General features: G+C 52.3%; 1 protein-coding gene across 4 annotated transcripts in view; it reads left to right on the plus strand.

The window, feature by feature from the left end:
- ZFHX3 (zinc finger homeobox 3) overlaps positions 1-17,281 on the plus strand; it is a 206,888-nt gene extending 189,607 nt beyond the window's left edge. For all 4 annotated transcript variants that reach the window (XM_060788469.2, XM_060788470.2, XM_067471081.1 and 1 more), the window contains 3 exons: positions 5,190-5,292; positions 5,777-11,359; positions 12,329-17,281. In XM_060788469.2, the coding sequence (XP_060644452.2) occupies positions 5,190-5,292; positions 5,777-11,359; positions 12,329-13,953 (7,311 nt within the window). In that variant the 3' untranslated portion in view covers positions 13,954-17,281. The remainder of the gene's footprint in view (positions 1-5,189; positions 5,293-5,776; positions 11,360-12,328) is intronic.
- Positions 17,282-17,483: the final 202 nt, after the last annotated feature.

The following is a 17,483-nucleotide window of genomic DNA, read 5'->3' on the forward strand; positions in this document are numbered from 1 at the left end:
CATCCCTGGAGTGCACAAGTCTCTTGTGACATCAAGTCTCTAGTCCTTAATGAGTAACTAGACTAGAGATAGGATTAGGCTGAGGGATTCCTCCACCACATTCCTATGCATGTTTACCAAAAAAAGGCTTTGTCTTTTCTCCTCCTCCTTGCCACTATCTCCTCCCCTTTTGAAGATGGAATCTCTGTGAGGGAACTTCTTTGGGCTGGCCATGTGGCCTTTTCACCGCCATTGTTTCTTCTGCCTTTTCTTCCTTGCATTGAGGATGTATATTTTGCCTCTCTCTCTTTAGGCAAAATGTAGCTACGTGGATTTTTTGACTTGTTGCCTTTTTACCTTTCTTAGAAGATGAGACTTAGTAAGCTAGTGTGCTCCAAGACCTTTTCTATCTAGAATGTATTTCTTTTATTTCAATCAATATTCTTGAACCTAAAGTTCTGACTCTGCAATTCTAAGATATCAAAGCTTATCCCAGCTCATCACATGTGAATCTTCGCTGGTTATGAAGTTTGCTTTTGGTACTCTGCTATATTTATGGTGGAATCACCCCAATTGAGTGTTCTTTTTGAGCCCAACAGCTCAGATTCCCCAGCAGGTACCACCAGGTTGGAAACCCTCTCAGTTACTGACAGGCCATGAAGGGGCTTGCTGCTTTGCTGGTTTCCAGGCCGGATGGAAGCAAAGAGCTGGGCTCTTGGCCCCTTTGGCATTATTAGGCTGTTTTGTTTTAGCTGAGGGCTTGAACCTTCCATCCCCTCCTTCCTCCTGGCTCCTTGGCCACAGTCTGGGTGCTGCTCCCCCATGCCTCTGCCCCCCCCCCCCCCATCCTTCTACTGACATTCAGCCACTTTCTTTTCTCCTGGCTTCATCCCCACCACCCACCCGGTCTCATTCTCCATCTCCGATGAAGGTAATGAAAATAATCGGCCTTCATTAATTCTGAGCCCTGTGAGATGATAGCCATTTGGAGCCATGTTTGCCAATTAGGTGGTCTAAATTAGAAGTGACCTTGGTATAGTGCCATCGCTTTGCCTCTCTGAGCCTAATGAAGCTTTTCTCTCCAGCCCGACTGCTGCCCGCTCTCCCTCGCCTCCATTGTAATGGAAATTGCCTCCTTTGTCTGGCTCTGGAACCTCATCTTGCAAGCCCCCCACCACTGCCCCCCTCCCCAAAGCATGGACAGCCAGCCGAGATGTTAATGGGTCTCTTCAGTTTCTGGCTGCTGCTGCTGCTGCCGCCGGCTTCATTTTGCACCAATTAGGTTTCAGCTGTAGAGGGAGGGGTGAGAGGGTAGAAATGGAGGAGTGGTGGTGGTGGAGAAGGAGGGGGGGGGGCTGCCTGGGACCAACAAAGGGGACCAATGCAGGAAGGAGGCAGTCCAGAAGCAGGAGGCTTTGCTAGGAGGATATATGAGGGAGAGGGAGTGCAGGAGCTTGTGGTGACTGGTGTGTGTGTGTGGGGGGGGGGGGGGTGACAACTAAGAGCCCTTGAGACCAGTCCAAGGCTAAGCCTCCATAGGCCATTATGGCAAGGGGAAAGGAGCAGAGGAAAAGACTGCTAAAGAGTGAGACAAGCATTACTTTGCCTTCACATGCCCCCAGTGTCCCTCTTCCAGGTGTGTGCACCTTTCTTCCATGGTATCTTTTAGAGAGAGGGACCTGAAGAGCAGTACTGACTGTCCCAATTGGGCCCTTCTGGGGCAGGAGGGGCTTGTGAAGCATGGCTCCTTGGGTGCCCCCCTCCCCCCCCCCAGCCATCCCAGTCTCACTGGTCTTGGATATGCGGGGTTATATCACAAATAGTTACTGCAATGCACTCTACATGGGGTTGGCTGTGAAGACTGCTTGGAAGCTTCAACTAGTCAAACGATTGGCAGCCAGGTTGCTCACTGGAGCAGCTTACAAAGAGCATACAACCCCTCTGTTACGCCAGCTCCACTGGCTGCCAATCTGCTACCGAGCACAATTCAAAGTGCTGGTTTTAACCTTTAAAGCCCTGAACGGTTCCGGCCCAGATTACCCATCTGAACATATCTCCCACTATGAACCATCACGAAGTTTAAGTTCATCTGGGAGGGCCCTGCTCTCGATCCCACCAACATCACAAATGCAACTGGTAGGGATGAGGACAAGGCCTTCTCAGTGGTGGCCCCTCGCCTATGGAACTTTCTTCCAGTGACATCAGATTGGCCCCCTCCCTCCTGTCCTTTAAAAAGAAACTCAAAACCTGGTTATGGGAGCAAGCTTTCAAACAGTACAGGCAGCAATCGAGAATAAGACTCAAGTGATATGAATGATAATGGACTGACCTGTGTGATTTTAAACAAATGTCTTATTAATGTAATATTTTTAATGAATTGTTTTAAGTGTTTTCTATTTATGACCGTGGTTGGCATTTGAATGAATGCCTATTGTGAAGCCGCCAAAACCCTCACCCCTCCCGGGGGGGGGGGGGGGGGTGAGAAGGACAGGGTACAAATATGTGAAATAAATAAATAAATATGCCACTAGAGACAGGCTGGTGAGTTCAACCCAATCAGAAGAAGGGGACGGGGAAGGAGAGGAGGACTGTCTGGGCTGGATGGAGCAGCAGCAGCACCAGATTGAGATGCAGAGAAGCACGTGAGGTTGATGATTATATTTCAGGCAGAGTTAATTGATGGAAGGTGAAGGCAGACAAAGAATCGCTGCTTACTGCCTTCTTGAATCCCAATCAGGAATTATGATTAAAGACTCCCCTCTCTCTATTTCTCTCTCTCTCTCTCTCTCTTTCTGTGTGTGTTTGCCGTCATTCACACTTGATTGACTTCAACCTTTCAAGTGCACAAGCCTCTCTTTCCATTATTATTCGTAGCCATCTGAGTTTTTCTAATTAAAGTGTATGAAAACAATTACTGATCCATCATAGAGTCTCTTGGTTTGGATGGCTACCCTCCTAGGTTCCTGCGGAAAGACTGTGCTTTGCTGTAATAATGGGCAACGTAGGGCTGGATTCTATTTCCTCCCCTGCTCCACTGGCCTCTCTGGAATCATTTTCATCATTTTTAGAGAGAGGTATTCTTCTGGTGATCGTACCCATCTTTTCCTCCTTCTCTCCCAACTTCCCATCCCACTTCTTGGCTAGTTTATCCTTCCTTCTGCCTTTGGGGCACTGCAGTATGAATCAAGGAGCTGCCTGAGGCAGCCATGACTAACAGCCCTGAAAGAACACCTTCCATGAATGTGCTTAAAACATCTACAGATGCCCTGTAAATGTGAAGCATTACGCCTCTCCCAGTTGTGAATTCCATCAGCTTACTGGGCATTCTTTAGGGAAATTCTTTCTTCTGCCAGATCTGTAACCTGTTGGCAATCCATTTAACTAACTGACCTAGATTTCTAGCCTTTTTTCTTTTCTTTTCTTGCAAATAACTTTTTAGTTTGTTTTCAGAAAAGAGAAAAAAATTAAACTCAAATATACAATTAGAAAGGAGGAAAAGAAGAGAAAGGTGGGAAATATCACAGGATATAGTATGTACTGTATATACTCGAGTATACTCGAGCTGATAGAGGGAGCTCATCCGCCTCTCCCCGGATTTGAACCTGCAACCTGTCGGTCTTCAGTCCTGCCGGCACAGGGGTTTAACCCACTGCAACACCAGGGGCTCCATAATAACAATAATAACAATAATAGACCAAAATGTAATAATAACAATAATAGACCAAAATCATAAATGTAATAATAATAGAGTAAAATAATAAATGTAAAAATAATAATAGAGTAAAATGATAAATGTTATAATAACCAAAACAACAACAACAACAACAGAGTAAAATAATAAATAATCTTGACTCAAGTATAAACTGGGGGGGGGGGGCTTTTTCAGCATAAAAAGGGCTGAAAAACTAAGTTTATCCTTGAGTATATCCAGTAAGTTACAGAGCCATGATAGGTAAATAGTTCTACACGAGTCTATTATATCGTCAACGACAAAAAGGAGGAGGGAGTATCATTATACATATTCTTTAGTATGGGAAGGAAGTAAAGTAAAAGAAAAAAGTTCCAGCTAGGATATCTTCTCTAACAAGAGTAACAGATTATCTTTCAGGATCCGCGTTGATTTCTTTTATCTTCTTATATTGTCCCTTTTTTCTTCTCTTCCAACTCTTCTCCCTATTTTATCAATTAACTAATTCAAACTCTATTTTTTCTACTCTTGATGACAGCCAACTATATAGATACCTTAAAGATAATTTCTTTTGTTAGCGGATTAGTAATATACATGTAAATATTTATTATAATTATCTACCATTGACACATAAATCTTCTTATATAAATGTATCTATATTAGGCATCCTCAAACTGCGGCCCTCCAGCTATTTGGGCCTTCAACTCTCTCTCTCTCTCCTTTCCCTCTTCCACTTTTGCAGTCACAGACACCTCTTGGTCATGTCCACCCCCCACCCCCCTACCCCCAAACCAAAATGCCTCAGGCCTGGAGCTCTTTCTCACAGGGTGGGTGCTCCGGTTCCAGCCATGTCCTTGCTCAGTTGGACAAAGGTCTTCTGGAGCTTCCAGATGTAGATTTTTAAAACTACAGCTTGTTTCCGTGAGCCTTCTTTTCTCAGTAAAAGGGCTGTATGTGCGGCATATGAGGAATGTAAATAAAGCATTTGGAGCTTTGTCTCCTCATATGCTCTGCTTTTCTGTACATGCTTATGGGTTCTCTCCTTTGGACCTATCCGGTACAGCCACTTGCTCTCAAGGAGCCTCTTCTGGCCCTTTTGCTCAGGGCAGCAGGTGGGGGGTGGATGCATCCAGGAATTGTCCTACCGCATGCCCTGAGAGGATTGCTGCCGAAGGTCCTCACAAGGAGTCCCACTCCTGTGGGAAGGGCCAGGGCCATTCTTTTCACATACCTGCCCCCCTTTCTCCCCCAGGACATGTACCTGGATGGTCTCTTATGAGGGTAAAAAGAGAGCCTAGTAGTGCAACAGGTTAAACTGCTGTGCTGCTGAACTTGCTGACCAAAAGGTCGGCGGTTCGAATCCGGGGAGCGGGGTAGGCTCTCATTGTTAGCTCCAACTTCTGCCAATTCTTAAAAGAAACATCGCTTGGCACCTTAGGTGTTGTTCTGATATTGCCAAAATGTCCTCCTTGGCCAAGGAAATTAAGACAATTTTTGTCTGTCTCCTTCTGGGCCTCTACAGGTGACGACGCCAGAGGTCATGATGCCCAGCAGCATGTTCATCCCAGCTGCAACACCAGATCGGGATGGGAATGCCAGCACGGATGAGCCAGCCAAGCTGTCCGGTCAGTCACTTGCATAATGGTCTTGGAGGGGAATTTTGCCAGGGAGGTGGGATGCCCCGTGTTCACCTTCGGGAGATTTGTCACTTGGCATGTTTGAGTTCACCTGGGCTGCTTCTTGGGAATTACAAAGGGATGGGTCAGGAGAAGGGGATGCACCTTTCTGCTTTGAGGCCACATGCAAATACTGTTCCTGTGCTGCCTTCTGAGAGTCCATGTGGTGTAATGGTTTGGGTGTTGGGCTGATTGGGAAGCCTGGAAGCAGCGAGCATTGAATATCCTCAAGGAGAAGCAAAGCATATGTTCACTGGGCTGCCAGCTTATGGCCAGGGGCTTGGCAGTGGTGCACTTGAGAAAGAAAGGGCTGTTGGGGGTCCCTTGCGCACTGAGAACCCAGTTCTAAATGATAGCAGGAAGATCATACTCCTTATGGAAGCAACGGCAGATGTATCACTCTCTGTTCTCTCCCCTGGTTGCCTCTCTACAGAGACCTCGGACGACCTGAGCAAAGCCCTGCTGCTGCCACCGCCACTTTCCGAGCTCCCAGTGCGTGAGGGAGAGCCAAAGGTGCCAGACCAGGCCTTGGCCAGGGAGGAGGTGGGATTCCTCTGCTGGAAGAAGGGCTGCAGCCAGGCCTTCAAAAGCTCCACTTCCCTCCAGGCCCACTTCAATGAAGCGCACTCCAAGCGGCCCCAGCTTCCTGTCTCTGACCGGCACGTCTACAAATACCGCTGCAACCAGTGCAGCCTGGCCTTCAAGACAATTGAGAAGCTCCAGCTGCACTCCCAATACCACGTGATCCGTGCAGCCACCATGTGCTGCCTCTGCCAGCGCAGCTTCCGCACTTTCCAGGCCCTCAAGAAGCATCTGGAGAGCAGCCACCTGGAGCTGAGTGAGGCAGACATCCAGCAGCTGTATAGCGGGCTCCTGGTGAACGGGGACCTCTTGGCCATGGGGGATCCCTCACTGGCTGAGGAGCATGGCCTGCTGACCGAGGAGGACAGGGAGGAGGAGAGCGACTCTGAGGACAAGCAGAGCCCCACAGGGAGCGACTCTGGCTCTGTGCAGGAGGACTCCGGTTCAGAACCAAAGCGGGCTCTCCCTTTCCGAAAGGGCCCAAACTTCACCATGGAGAAGTTCCTGGACCCGTCCCGCCCGTACAAATGCACTGTCTGCAAAGAATCCTTCACACAGAAGAACATTCTTCTGGTCCACTACAACTCTGTTTCCCACTTGCACAAGCTGAAGCGAGCCCTCCAAGAGTCCAGCACAGGTCAACTGGAGCCCACCAACAGCCCTGACAACAAGCCCTTCAAGTGCAGCACCTGTAGTGTGGCCTACAGCCAGAGCTCCACTCTGGAGATCCACATGCGCTCAGTCCTCCACCAGACCAAAGCACGGGCAGCCAAGCTGGAGGCGGTGGGGGGAGGCGCCACAGGGGGAGCGGCCAGTGGTGGCAGCAGCATCTCCATGGGTTCCTCCAGTCCTGTGAGCATAAGTTCCGTCTCCACCACCACTACTGCCCCAGCCGTGGCCCCAACATCCTTTGCCACAACCCGCACAAGCAGCACCAGTGCAGCACCCGTCCCAAGCCCACTCAGCCAAGTCTCTTGTGACAGTACGGGCATCCCTCTGCTCAATACACCCCTCAGTGCCAGCACCGCCCCTGCCACCACCTCCAGCTCATCCGTGGAACCCAAAGAAGTAAACCGAAAGAAGCTGGCTGACATGATTGCCTCCCGGCAGCAGCAGCAACAACAGCAGCAGCAGCAGCAGCAGCAAGCACATAACTTGGCGCAGGCACAGGCCCATGTTCAGGCACAGCTTCAGCAAGAACTGCAGCAACAAGCGGCACTTCTGCAGTCCCAGCTTTTCAACCCAGGGCTCCTGCCTCACTTCCCAATGACCACTGAGACTCTCCTTCAGCTCCAGCAGCAGCAGCACCACCTTCTCTTTCCCTTCTACATCCCCAGTGCAGAGTTTCAGCTGAACCCAGAGGTGAGCTTGCCCCCCATGACTAGCAGCACATTCACACTGACAGGGTCTGGGCCCAGCCTGCTGGAGGACTTAAAAGTGCAGTTGCCCCAGCTCAGCCATCCACACATCCTGCAGCAGCAGCAGCAGCAGCAACAGCAGCTTCCACCGCTGCAGCCGCCCCACTGTGTCCTCCTCCAGCAGAGTCCACACCTGGACAAGAGCAACAAAGTCGCTGGGAAGGAGAAGTGCAAGGACAATGAGGGCCAAAGGGAGCAGGCCAACAGGGAGGAGGAGGAAAGGGGATCCCCCAGGAAGGATACCATGCCAGACACCTGCCTCAAGCCTAAAGACAAACCCAAAGAGCAGGTAGCGGTGCCGGCAGGACCCTGGGAACCTTCTATGCTTCCTCCCCGCATAGCATCAGATGCACGGGGAAATGCCACAAAGGCCCTACTGGAAAACTTTGGGTTCGAGCTGGTCATCCAGTACAACGAGAACAAGCAGAAAGTTCAAAAGAAGGCAGGGAAGGCAGATCCAGGAGAAAGCGTGGAGAAGCTGGAATGCGACTCCTGTGGCAAGTTCTTCACCAACATCCTCATCCTGAAGAGTCACCAAGAGCATGTCCACCAACATTACTTCCCCTTCAAGCAGCTAGAGAGCTTTGCCCAGCAGTATCGTGAGCACTACGACCAGCTGTATCCACTGCGGCCCCAGACACCCGAGCTGCCTCCCCCACCACTCCCACCGCCTCCCCCGCTGCCGCCGCCTCCCCTGCCAGCTGCGCCCCCCCAGCAGCCCCCCACACCCACCATCCCAGTCTCAGCTCCACCCATCTCCTCTCCCAGCATTGTACCAGCCCAGCCATCCCTATCCCTCACCCAGCTTTCTATGCCCATGGAGCTGCCTCTCTTCTCCCCACTGATGATGCAGACCATGCCCCTGCAGACCTTGCCAGCCCAGCTGCCACCACAACTGGGCCCCGTTGAGTCTCTGCCAGCAGATCTGGCTCAGTTGTACCAGCACCAGCTCACACCGAGCCTTCTTCAGCAGCAGCAGCAACAGCAGCAGCAAAACAAAAGGCCTCGCACGCGGATCACCGATGACCAGCTCCGGGTCTTGAGGCAGTACTTTGATATCAACAATTCTCCAAGTGAGGAGCAGATCAAGGAGATGGCGGACAAGTCTGGCCTGCCCCAGAAGGTGATCAAGCACTGGTTCCGAAACACCCTCTTCAAAGAGCGCCAGCGCAATAAGGATTCTCCGTATAACTTCAGCAACCCCCCTATTACCAGCTTGGAGGACTTGAAGGTGGATTCCCGGCCTCCCTCCCCAGAGCCCCAAAAACATGAGTACTGGGGGAGCAAGAGGTCCTCTCGGACCCGCTTCACTGATTACCAGCTGCGGGTCCTGCAAGACTTCTTTGACGCCAATGCCTACCCAAAGGATGATGAATTCGAACAGCTCTCTAACCTGCTCAACCTCCCTACCCGGGTGATTGTGGTGTGGTTTCAGAATGCACGGCAGAAGGCCCGGAAGAACTATGAGAATCAGGGAGATGGGAAGGATGGGGAGAGGCGGGAGTTGAGCAATGACAGGTACATCCGAACGAGCAACCTCAATTACCAGTGCAAGAAGTGCAGCCTTGTCTTCCAGCGCATCTTCGACCTGATCAAGCACCAGAAGAAGCTGTGCTACAAGGATGAGGATGAGGATGGCCAGGAGGACAGCCAGAACGAGGACTCCATGGATGCCGCAGAACTCCTAACCCCCACCAGCTCTTCTTGCAGCACCCCAATGCCCTCACAGGCCTATAGCACCCCTACACCTTCCGCCAACGCTGCCTGCTCCTCCTCTTCCTCTTCCTCCTCGACTTCCTCTTCCTCCTCGACTTCCTCCTCCTTGGCCTTCCTTCCCCAAGTCACCACTGAGGCTGATGAAGATCTTGTCACCTATAGTTCTAAAGTGGAAGCAACCGATGAGAAACCAAAGCAACCTGAACCTCCAACCACACAGCAAAACCAAACTCCAGAGAAGCCAATGCAACCAAAGCAGGAGGTGCTAGAGCAAGGAGAAGCCAAGGCTGGCTCTGGGCACCCAAAGGCCTCCCCACCCCCCCTGCAGCAGCAGCCAGCCCAACCTCCTCAGTGCACCCTGCCTCAGTCCGACCCTGCCCCAGCCCAGCTCTCTCACCTGGCCCTTAAGCCCCTGCACACCTCCACGCCACAGCCGCTGGCCAACCTGCCTCCTCAGCTCATCCCTTATCAGTGTGATCAGTGCAAGCTGGCCTTCCCCTCCTTTGAGCACTGGCAAGAGCATCAGCAGCTTCACTTCTTGAGTGCCCAGAACCAGTTCATTCACCCCCAGTTCCTGGACAGGACTCTCGAGATGCCTTTCATGCTCTTTGACCCTAGCAACCCGCTTCTGGCCAGCCAGCTGCTCTCTGGTACCCTGTCTCAACTGCCCCTTAGTTCTGCCACCTCGCCCTCCACTCCAACCTCCACTGTCAGCACCCTAAAGAGGAAGCTGGAGGAAAAGGCCAGCGCTAGCCCTGGGGAGAATGACAGCAGCACTGGCGGGGAGGAGCCGCAAAGGGATAAGCGCCTCCGGACCACCATCACCCCGGAACAGCTGGAGGTCTTGTACCAGAAGTACCTGCTGGATTCCAACCCCACCCGGAAGATGCTGGACCACATCGCACATGAAGTGGGCTTGAAGAAGCGGGTAGTACAGGTCTGGTTCCAGAACACCCGGGCCCGGGAGCGGAAGGGGCAGTTCCGGGCCCTGGGCCCTGCCCAGGCTCATCGGCGGTGCCCCTTCTGCCGGGCACTCTTCAAAGCCAAGACGGCACTGGAAGCACACATCCGCTCCCGGCATTGGCACGAAGCTAAGCGGGCTGGCTACAATTTGACTCTTTCTGCCATGCTCTTGGATTGTGATGGAGGACTCCAGGGGAGGGGGGATCTCTTTGATGGGGCCAGCTTTTCCCATCTGGTGACCCCCAGTGGCAGCAGCGATGGCCAGGGCATGCCCCTCTCCCCGGTGGGCAAGTCCCTGGACCTCTCCCCTCGGGCCCTGCTGAGTCCGTCCTCCATCAAGGTTGAAGGGATGGAAGATTTTGAGAGCCCCTCCATGTCCTCGGTCCACCTGGGCTTCGATCCGAGCAAACTAGACAATGATGACTGCTCCTCCGTCAACACAGCCATCACAGACACCACTACGGGCGATGAGGGCAACGCGGACAATGACAGCACCACGGAAGTCAAGTGTGGATTGGGACCGAGTGAGGGTCTGACCAAGGCCGCCATGATCGCTATGTCGGAGTACGAGGACAGGCTGTCTTCTGGCCTGGTCAGCCCAGCACCCAGCTACTACAGCAAGGACTATGATGAGCGGACCGTGGACTACAGCGAGACCTCCAGCCTGGCAGACCCATGCTCGCCCAGCCCTGGCACAAGCGGCTCAACCGGCAAGTCCAGGGAGAGCGGGGAGCGGCTGGGACAGAAGCGCTTTCGCACACAGATGACCAACCTCCAGCTGAAGGTGCTGAAGTTATGCTTTAGCGACTACCGGACACCCACCATGCTGGAATGCGAGGTCTTGGGCAATGACATCGGGCTGCCCAAGAGAGTCGTCCAGGTCTGGTTCCAGAATGCTCGTGCCAAGGACAAGAAGGCCAAGCTCAGCATGGCCAAGCACTTTGGCATCAACCAGACTAGCTACGAGGGGCCCAAGACAGAATGCACTTTGTGTGGCATCAAATACAGCGCCCGCCTGTCTGTGCGGGACCACATCTTCTCCCAGCAGCACATTTCCAAAGTGAAGGACACCATTGGTAGCCAGCTAGACAAAGAGAAGGAGTACTTTGACCCAGCCACAGTCAGGCAGCTAATGGCACAGCAGGAGCTGGACCGCATAAAGAAAGCCAACGAAGTTCTTGGAATGGCCGCTCAGCCACAAGGCATGTTCGACGGCTCCCCACTGCAGACGCTGAACCTCCCCACCGCCTACCCAGCAACTCTTCAGGGTATCCCACCCGTCCTTCTGCCCGGCCTCAACAGCCCCTCTTTGCCAGGCTTCACGCCCTCAAACACAGGTGAGTTCCTCCCCTTCCCCGTCACCAGCTCTGAGTGAACCTCTGGGCTGTCAGGCTCAGAAAGGGGTGCCCCATAGTTGAGCCCCATCTGCCTTTAAGGAAGGCATCCAATGGACCTCATCACATTGAGGTCCTCAAGCTCGGGAACAGCAGGAGCATTTGTGGGGCAGCGGGGAAAACTGTCATCCCACACCCCACATCGTCCCCTCCCCATCCCATAAGGGAAACAGTCGCTGCCCGGCTTCCCCCTGTGTTTCCCCCTTCTTACTCAATGAGAACACAAGAAGCCTCCCATGTTCTCTGAGCTCCATCCTAGGATGCTTCCAGAATAGAACACAAAGGGAAGTAGTCCTGCATCATGTGATGGGCTCCATACTGGAAGCGTCCTAGGACAGACCCCAAGCCTCATGTGATGAGGTCCAAAGAGTTTTTGGTGGGTTGGGGTTGCCTTCAGCTCTCTTGTGGTGGTTGCTTCTGACAAACACTGCTGTGGCTTCTTTTGGCCCAGGCCAGCTTTCCACTCTGGATTGCTGTGGTCTTCTTGGAGAGAGGGGAAACAGATGCAAGAAAGGCCACAAGCAGAACAAGCACCTCCTCCTGAAAAGAGACTCCCCCACCAGCCCTTTGCAAGGGCAGTAGCTTCACCTGGAACAGAAGGACCTTTCCTTCTTTCCCCTTCTTCTCCTCTTGGTGTGACCTACCTCTATCCCGTCTTCTGTACTGGCACTGGGGGTGCTTTCCCTCACCCCCACAAATGCCCTTTGGGTGAGATGGAGGAGGGAAACAATTATCAAAGGGCAGCCTATTTCCCCTCTGCCCCCCAAAGGGGTTTGACAAGGCCCTGAATGTGAGAGGACCCCAGAGGAAGGTGTGTGGCTTCCTTCTTCTCCCTGAGGCGGGATGTGGGCTTTGTTCCTTCTCTAGGGCTCCTGAACAGAAGCCCCCCACTGATTCTACTTTTCTTTGCAGCTTTAACTTCACCCAAGCCCACCCTGATGGCTCTCCCTGGCACAAGCGTCCCCTCACCTGGGCTCCCCACCTCTGGATTACCAAATAAGCAGCCTTCGGCCACACTGAGCTCCCATTCCCCAGCACAAGCCCCAGTGACGGCAGCAGCCCTCCAGCCCACCCCTCGGAAGGACAAGGACAGTGAGAAGGCAAAAGAGAACGACAAGGCCTCCAAGGGCAAGGGGGAGCCCCCTCCACCCCCCAAGAAAGACAAAGTGGAGGCCTCGGCCCCCCCTGCTGGGGCGCTGCCAACCATGGAATATGCCTTGGAGCCTAGCCAGCTCCAGGCCCTGCAGGCAGCTCTGAATTCGGACCCCACAGCTTTGCTGACGAGCCAGTTCCTCCCCTATTTTGTCCCCGGCTTCTCCCCCTACTACGCTCCCCAGATTCCAGGGGCTCTGCAGAGCGGCTACCTCCAGCCCATGTACGGCATGGAAGGGCTGTTTCCTTACAGCCCTGCACTCTCGCAGGCCCTGCTGGGCTTGAACCCAGGGTCTCTCTTGCAGCAGTACCAGCAATATCAGCAGAGCCTGCAGGAAGCGCTGCAGCAGCAACAGAGGCAAGCACAGCAGCAGCAGCAGAGGTTGCTTCAGCCGCCGCAGCCACCAACCCTGCCACAGCCCAAAGGAAGCCAAATCCCGGTCCCACCAGGGGCTGCCACCCCAGGAAAGGATCCTGCCAAAGAACCCCCCAAACAGGAAGACCAGAAACCCACCCCCCATGAGACGCCCCCTCTCCTGCCCAGGCCCCTGGAAGAGCCTGAGGCAGAGCGCAATGGCGCTGTGGACCCCCTCTGCGACCCCTTCATTGTCCCAAAGGTGCAGTACCGGCTGGTCTGCCGGAAGTGCCAGGCGGGCTTCAGCAGCCAGGAGGCGGCCAGTGACCACCAGAAGTCGTCCGTCTGCTCCTTCGGCCAGTCTGCGGCCAACTTGCAGGAGATGGTGCTCCGCGTGCCAGCTCCGTGTGGCCAGGGTGGCGGCGGCAGCCAGTACCAGTGCGTGGCATGCGAGAGCACGGTGTGCGGGGAAGAGGCCCTCCGACAGCACCTCGAGTCTGCCCTGCACCGACATCGAACAATCCCCAGAGCAGCAAGAAACGCCAAAGAGCACCCCAGCCTATTACCTCACTCCGCCTGCCTCCCCGACCCCAGCACCACATCTACCTCGCAGCCTGCCGCTCTCTCACACGCAGACGGCCCCGCCTCGCCCCCCTCCTCCTCCGCCGCCGCCGCCACCACAACCACACCATCGTCCCCCCACACCACCATCGCCTCCGCTGTCGCCTCCAGGAAGTCTCGGCCCTCAGCAGCCAGCGGCCAGGGGGCCACCCTTGGCAAGCCCACGTCTCCTCCTCCTCTTCCTGCCTCCTCATCTTCAACGGTTACCTCAAGTTCATGCAGCACCTCAGGGGTCCAGCCCTCGATGCCAACAGATAATAACTATGTGGAGGAGCCTGACTCAGACCTTAGCCAAACGCTGGACAGGCCGGCTAGCCCGGCGAGGGAGGGGCCTGAGGGGCCGGTCTGCCCCCCCCAGGACAGCGGCGGCCTCACTGGCCCAGTAGAGATGGACACCTTTAGATTGTAAGCTTTGAAGATGAACAATTTAAACAAAATGAATTTTAAAAATATTAACAAACCAATTTCAAAAACAGACTAATTGCAATTCCAAAGCTTCTAACCAAAAAAAAAAAGAAAAAGAAAAAAAGAAGAGCGGAGTGTGGGTTGTTTTCCCATATACCGATGCCGGCAGATTTTCCCCCATGGCTTTCTTTCTTTGCGTTTTGGTTGTTGAGAGGCAGGTGGGACTGACCCCGGTGGCAGGGGCCCTCTGCCCGCTCCAGCACCCGCCTGCCTGTCCTTCTGTCTGTCCGTCTCTCTATCCGTCTGTGGAGCTCCATCCTCCCCTCTTTTCAATACTGCTACTAATAATAATAACAACGCACCCCCCAAGCCCCCTGAGAGCACAGCAGAGGCCGGCATAACTGTATGGGAAAGCAGACCACTTGTTACAGTTTTAGATTTCTTGCTGTCTTAGCATTCAGAAACCAATGGCTTGCTAAAAGGAAAAAAAGAGAAAGAAATGTAACGTCTTTTTATTCTCAGGTCAATCGCTCACACTTTGTTCGGTTTTCAGAATCATTGTTTTATATAAATATATATATATAATTTCTTTTGGTTTTGATTTTTTTTTCCAAAAAGAAAAGGAAAATTTTGTTGTTTATTTAAAAAAAAATGGGCAGTAAGTATTTGTGAGAGAAACAATGTGAACTGAGTTAGCTTTCTGGGGATTTTAAGGGTAGCTTTTCTGCTGAAGCCAATTTCAAGGGGGAAAAGTTCAGCACTCCCACTTTTCAAAACAAACAAACAAACAAAGGAAACAACAGCAACAGCAACACACAAAGAGTGTTATGGACTTGGAGCTTAAACATAAGTTTTAAAAACAACTGACTTTCTGTATTTATGATAGATATGACCATTTTTGGTGTTGAGTAGATTGTTGCATTGGAAATGAACTGAAGCAGTATGGTAGATTTAAAAGAAGAAGATGAAAAAAAGAACCCTTTTGTGTACATTTAGCTTTTGTATGGTCAGCTGACGGCTTCTCATTTGGTGTTGTCTCGTCCATTCCTAGCCAGGTAGGATCCGGCCCACCGACGCGCCGCCTAGGCTTTTCCAACCCTTTGTACCTGACCCCTTTCGCCTCCTGTACTCTTCCACTTCCGGTCGCTGCCTTCCTTTCTTGGAGGGCAGACGCAGAATTATTTTATAAAAACTAAAGAGAGAAAAAAAAACCTCAAAGGGTTTCCAAGGGGTCAGTAGGATCCCTTGCAGAATATTTTTGTTGGGGGTTCGAAACTTTTTAAGGTGTATACATGTCTGTTACCCTTGTGCACTTAACTCTGTCTTCTTCTCTTTCTTCTCCGCCTTTGGTTTTCCTCTTTTGGACTTCCTTTCCTCGTTTTGTAAATGCTTCAGAGACTCCGTTTTGGAAGCGTCTTTGGCCTTTGTTGGGGTATCTAGGGTGCACTTGTTCCTTTTCCAAGGATTTGTCTGTTATGTTTTTTTCCCTGCTTTGTTTGGTTTATTCCTTTCCTCAAAAAAAAAAAAAAGAAATTCATGCTTTAAATAAAATCCAAAGACAACCCTTTTCACCACTGGTGCAGAATGAGCAAAAAGGATTCTTTCGACTTCAGGATTTCTTTCCGGTTTCAGCCGCAAGACTCAGTTTGAAGGTCACAAAGCGCAGGGGTGGGTTCCCTGGGCGCTTCCTGCCCCCCGCCAAAACCCAAAGGCATCTTGAGCGCCCCAAAGGCAAGGGGAGTGCAGCGCAAGAGGATAGCCAGGGTCGGGGGGGGGGGGGGAGTGCTTAGCCACAGATTCCTCTCCCCTTCTCTTCCTCCGCGCCCCCCCTTTTGTGACATGGTCCAATTTGGGAAGCGGGGAACAGAGGGTAGAGGGTCACTTCCTGGCCAGAACTCCCGCTTCCTGCCCCTCCCCATGGGAACACCCCTCCTCGCCCACCCCCATTTGCATGCTTCAAAAGGGAACATAGACTGTGAATAATCTGGGGAGGGGCTGCCTCTCCTGGCCCCTTTCTACGTAGCCCCTGGAAGGACCAGATGGGGCTGGGAGAGACACTGGCTCTGCCTTCTCCTTCCTCCCACCCTCCCATCCGCTGCCCCTTCCCGCCTACTTAGGGCACCTCCTGAGCTTAACAGAAGACTTCTCATTGAACTGGTGTAGGCCTTTCTTGAGGAGGGAGGGAGAGAGGGAGAAATGCAGCATAGGGCCCTTGTAGCATAAGTGGTCACAAATAGGCAAGAGGCAAAGGCCTCCCCTTCACAAACACCCCTTTTCCTCCCCTGCTTGAGATGAACATTTTTTAAAACCTTTATAAAATTGTACAGTTTTGGTTTCCATTCTTTTAACTTGTTTGTAATTCTATGAATATATATATATAGATATATATTTTTTTGCCATTTAACTGTTGTACGTTACTCTGAACCATATCGGTTTGGTTTTGTTTTAAGTTCCCTGCGTGGCATCAGTTGCCAGTTGGACACCTGCTTTCCCCAACAGGTTTGGTAGCCTGCTTTGCATCCATTCAGTTTCCCTCCCCTGCTCAGTGAGCTCATGACACTCATGATCACCTTCTCTTTCTCCCTCCCTCCCTCCCTCCCTCTGAAGGGTGTTTCAGGGTGTCTCTCAACATAACCCTGGGGGTCTGGCTGCTGTTGGTCTCTCCGAGAGCCAACGGTCCCCCTGGAGCACAGGAGGGCTCTCAGACTGCCCCGTCCCAACAGGCCCTCTTCCTTGGCCTTCATCCTGTCTCCTTTGTAGCCAGACCGGGGGAGAGGGGTGCTGGCCAAGGGGCACCTGCCGCAAAGGAGATGCCTCCCGCAAAGGAGATGCTGGCCACAACCAGGCGAGTGAATGAGTTGGAGGGGGTCCCGGCAAGGTCACAGCGGGCGGCAGGATGGCAGGGGCTCTCTCTGACCAGAGGTGGAAGGGCCAATGGCCCCTGGCCAGGCCAAGGGGCAGCCCTGTACGGCACTCAAGCTTTGACTGTTTCTCATCTGCTCGGTTCGGTTGAGGGGCGCAGCTGGATAAAACCGAAAGCATAAATGAGGTGAAGAGGTCTATGAACAGCCTTTGCAATGTACAAAAACTAGAGCAAGTGAAACCAAAAAATGATGTTCTTGGTGTTTTTTCTATAATGTAGTCTTGTTAGCTTTTTTTTTGTTTTGTTACTGTAACGATGCTGATCTCGAACTGTACCAAAACATTTTGGAGACGGACAAATAACAGAAAAACCACACAGAACTCTAAACAACAAGATTTTGTCACAAAACACTTTGTTGTCATAGTTAAGTTGATTGTAGATGGTAATTGAATATACTCCTTTGAAAATATTTCATCAAGTATGTTTCCTGCTCATTGTGATACATTAAAAAAACGAAATGAGCAAAAGCTCTTTGTCTCGGCTGTCCCCAGGAATGTGTGAATGCAGGAAGACAGAGGAGCCCCTATGCGTGCACCGGACGGAGCGGGACCCCACCGCTGGTGAAATGGCCCAGAGGCAAAGCAGGACAGTGGCAGGCAAGGGGGAGCCAG

Source organism: Anolis sagrei, chromosome 8 (genome assembly GCF_037176765.1).
Source record: "Anolis sagrei isolate rAnoSag1 chromosome 8, rAnoSag1.mat, whole genome shotgun sequence".
NCBI lineage: Eukaryota > Metazoa > Chordata > Lepidosauria > Squamata > Dactyloidae > Anolis > Anolis sagrei.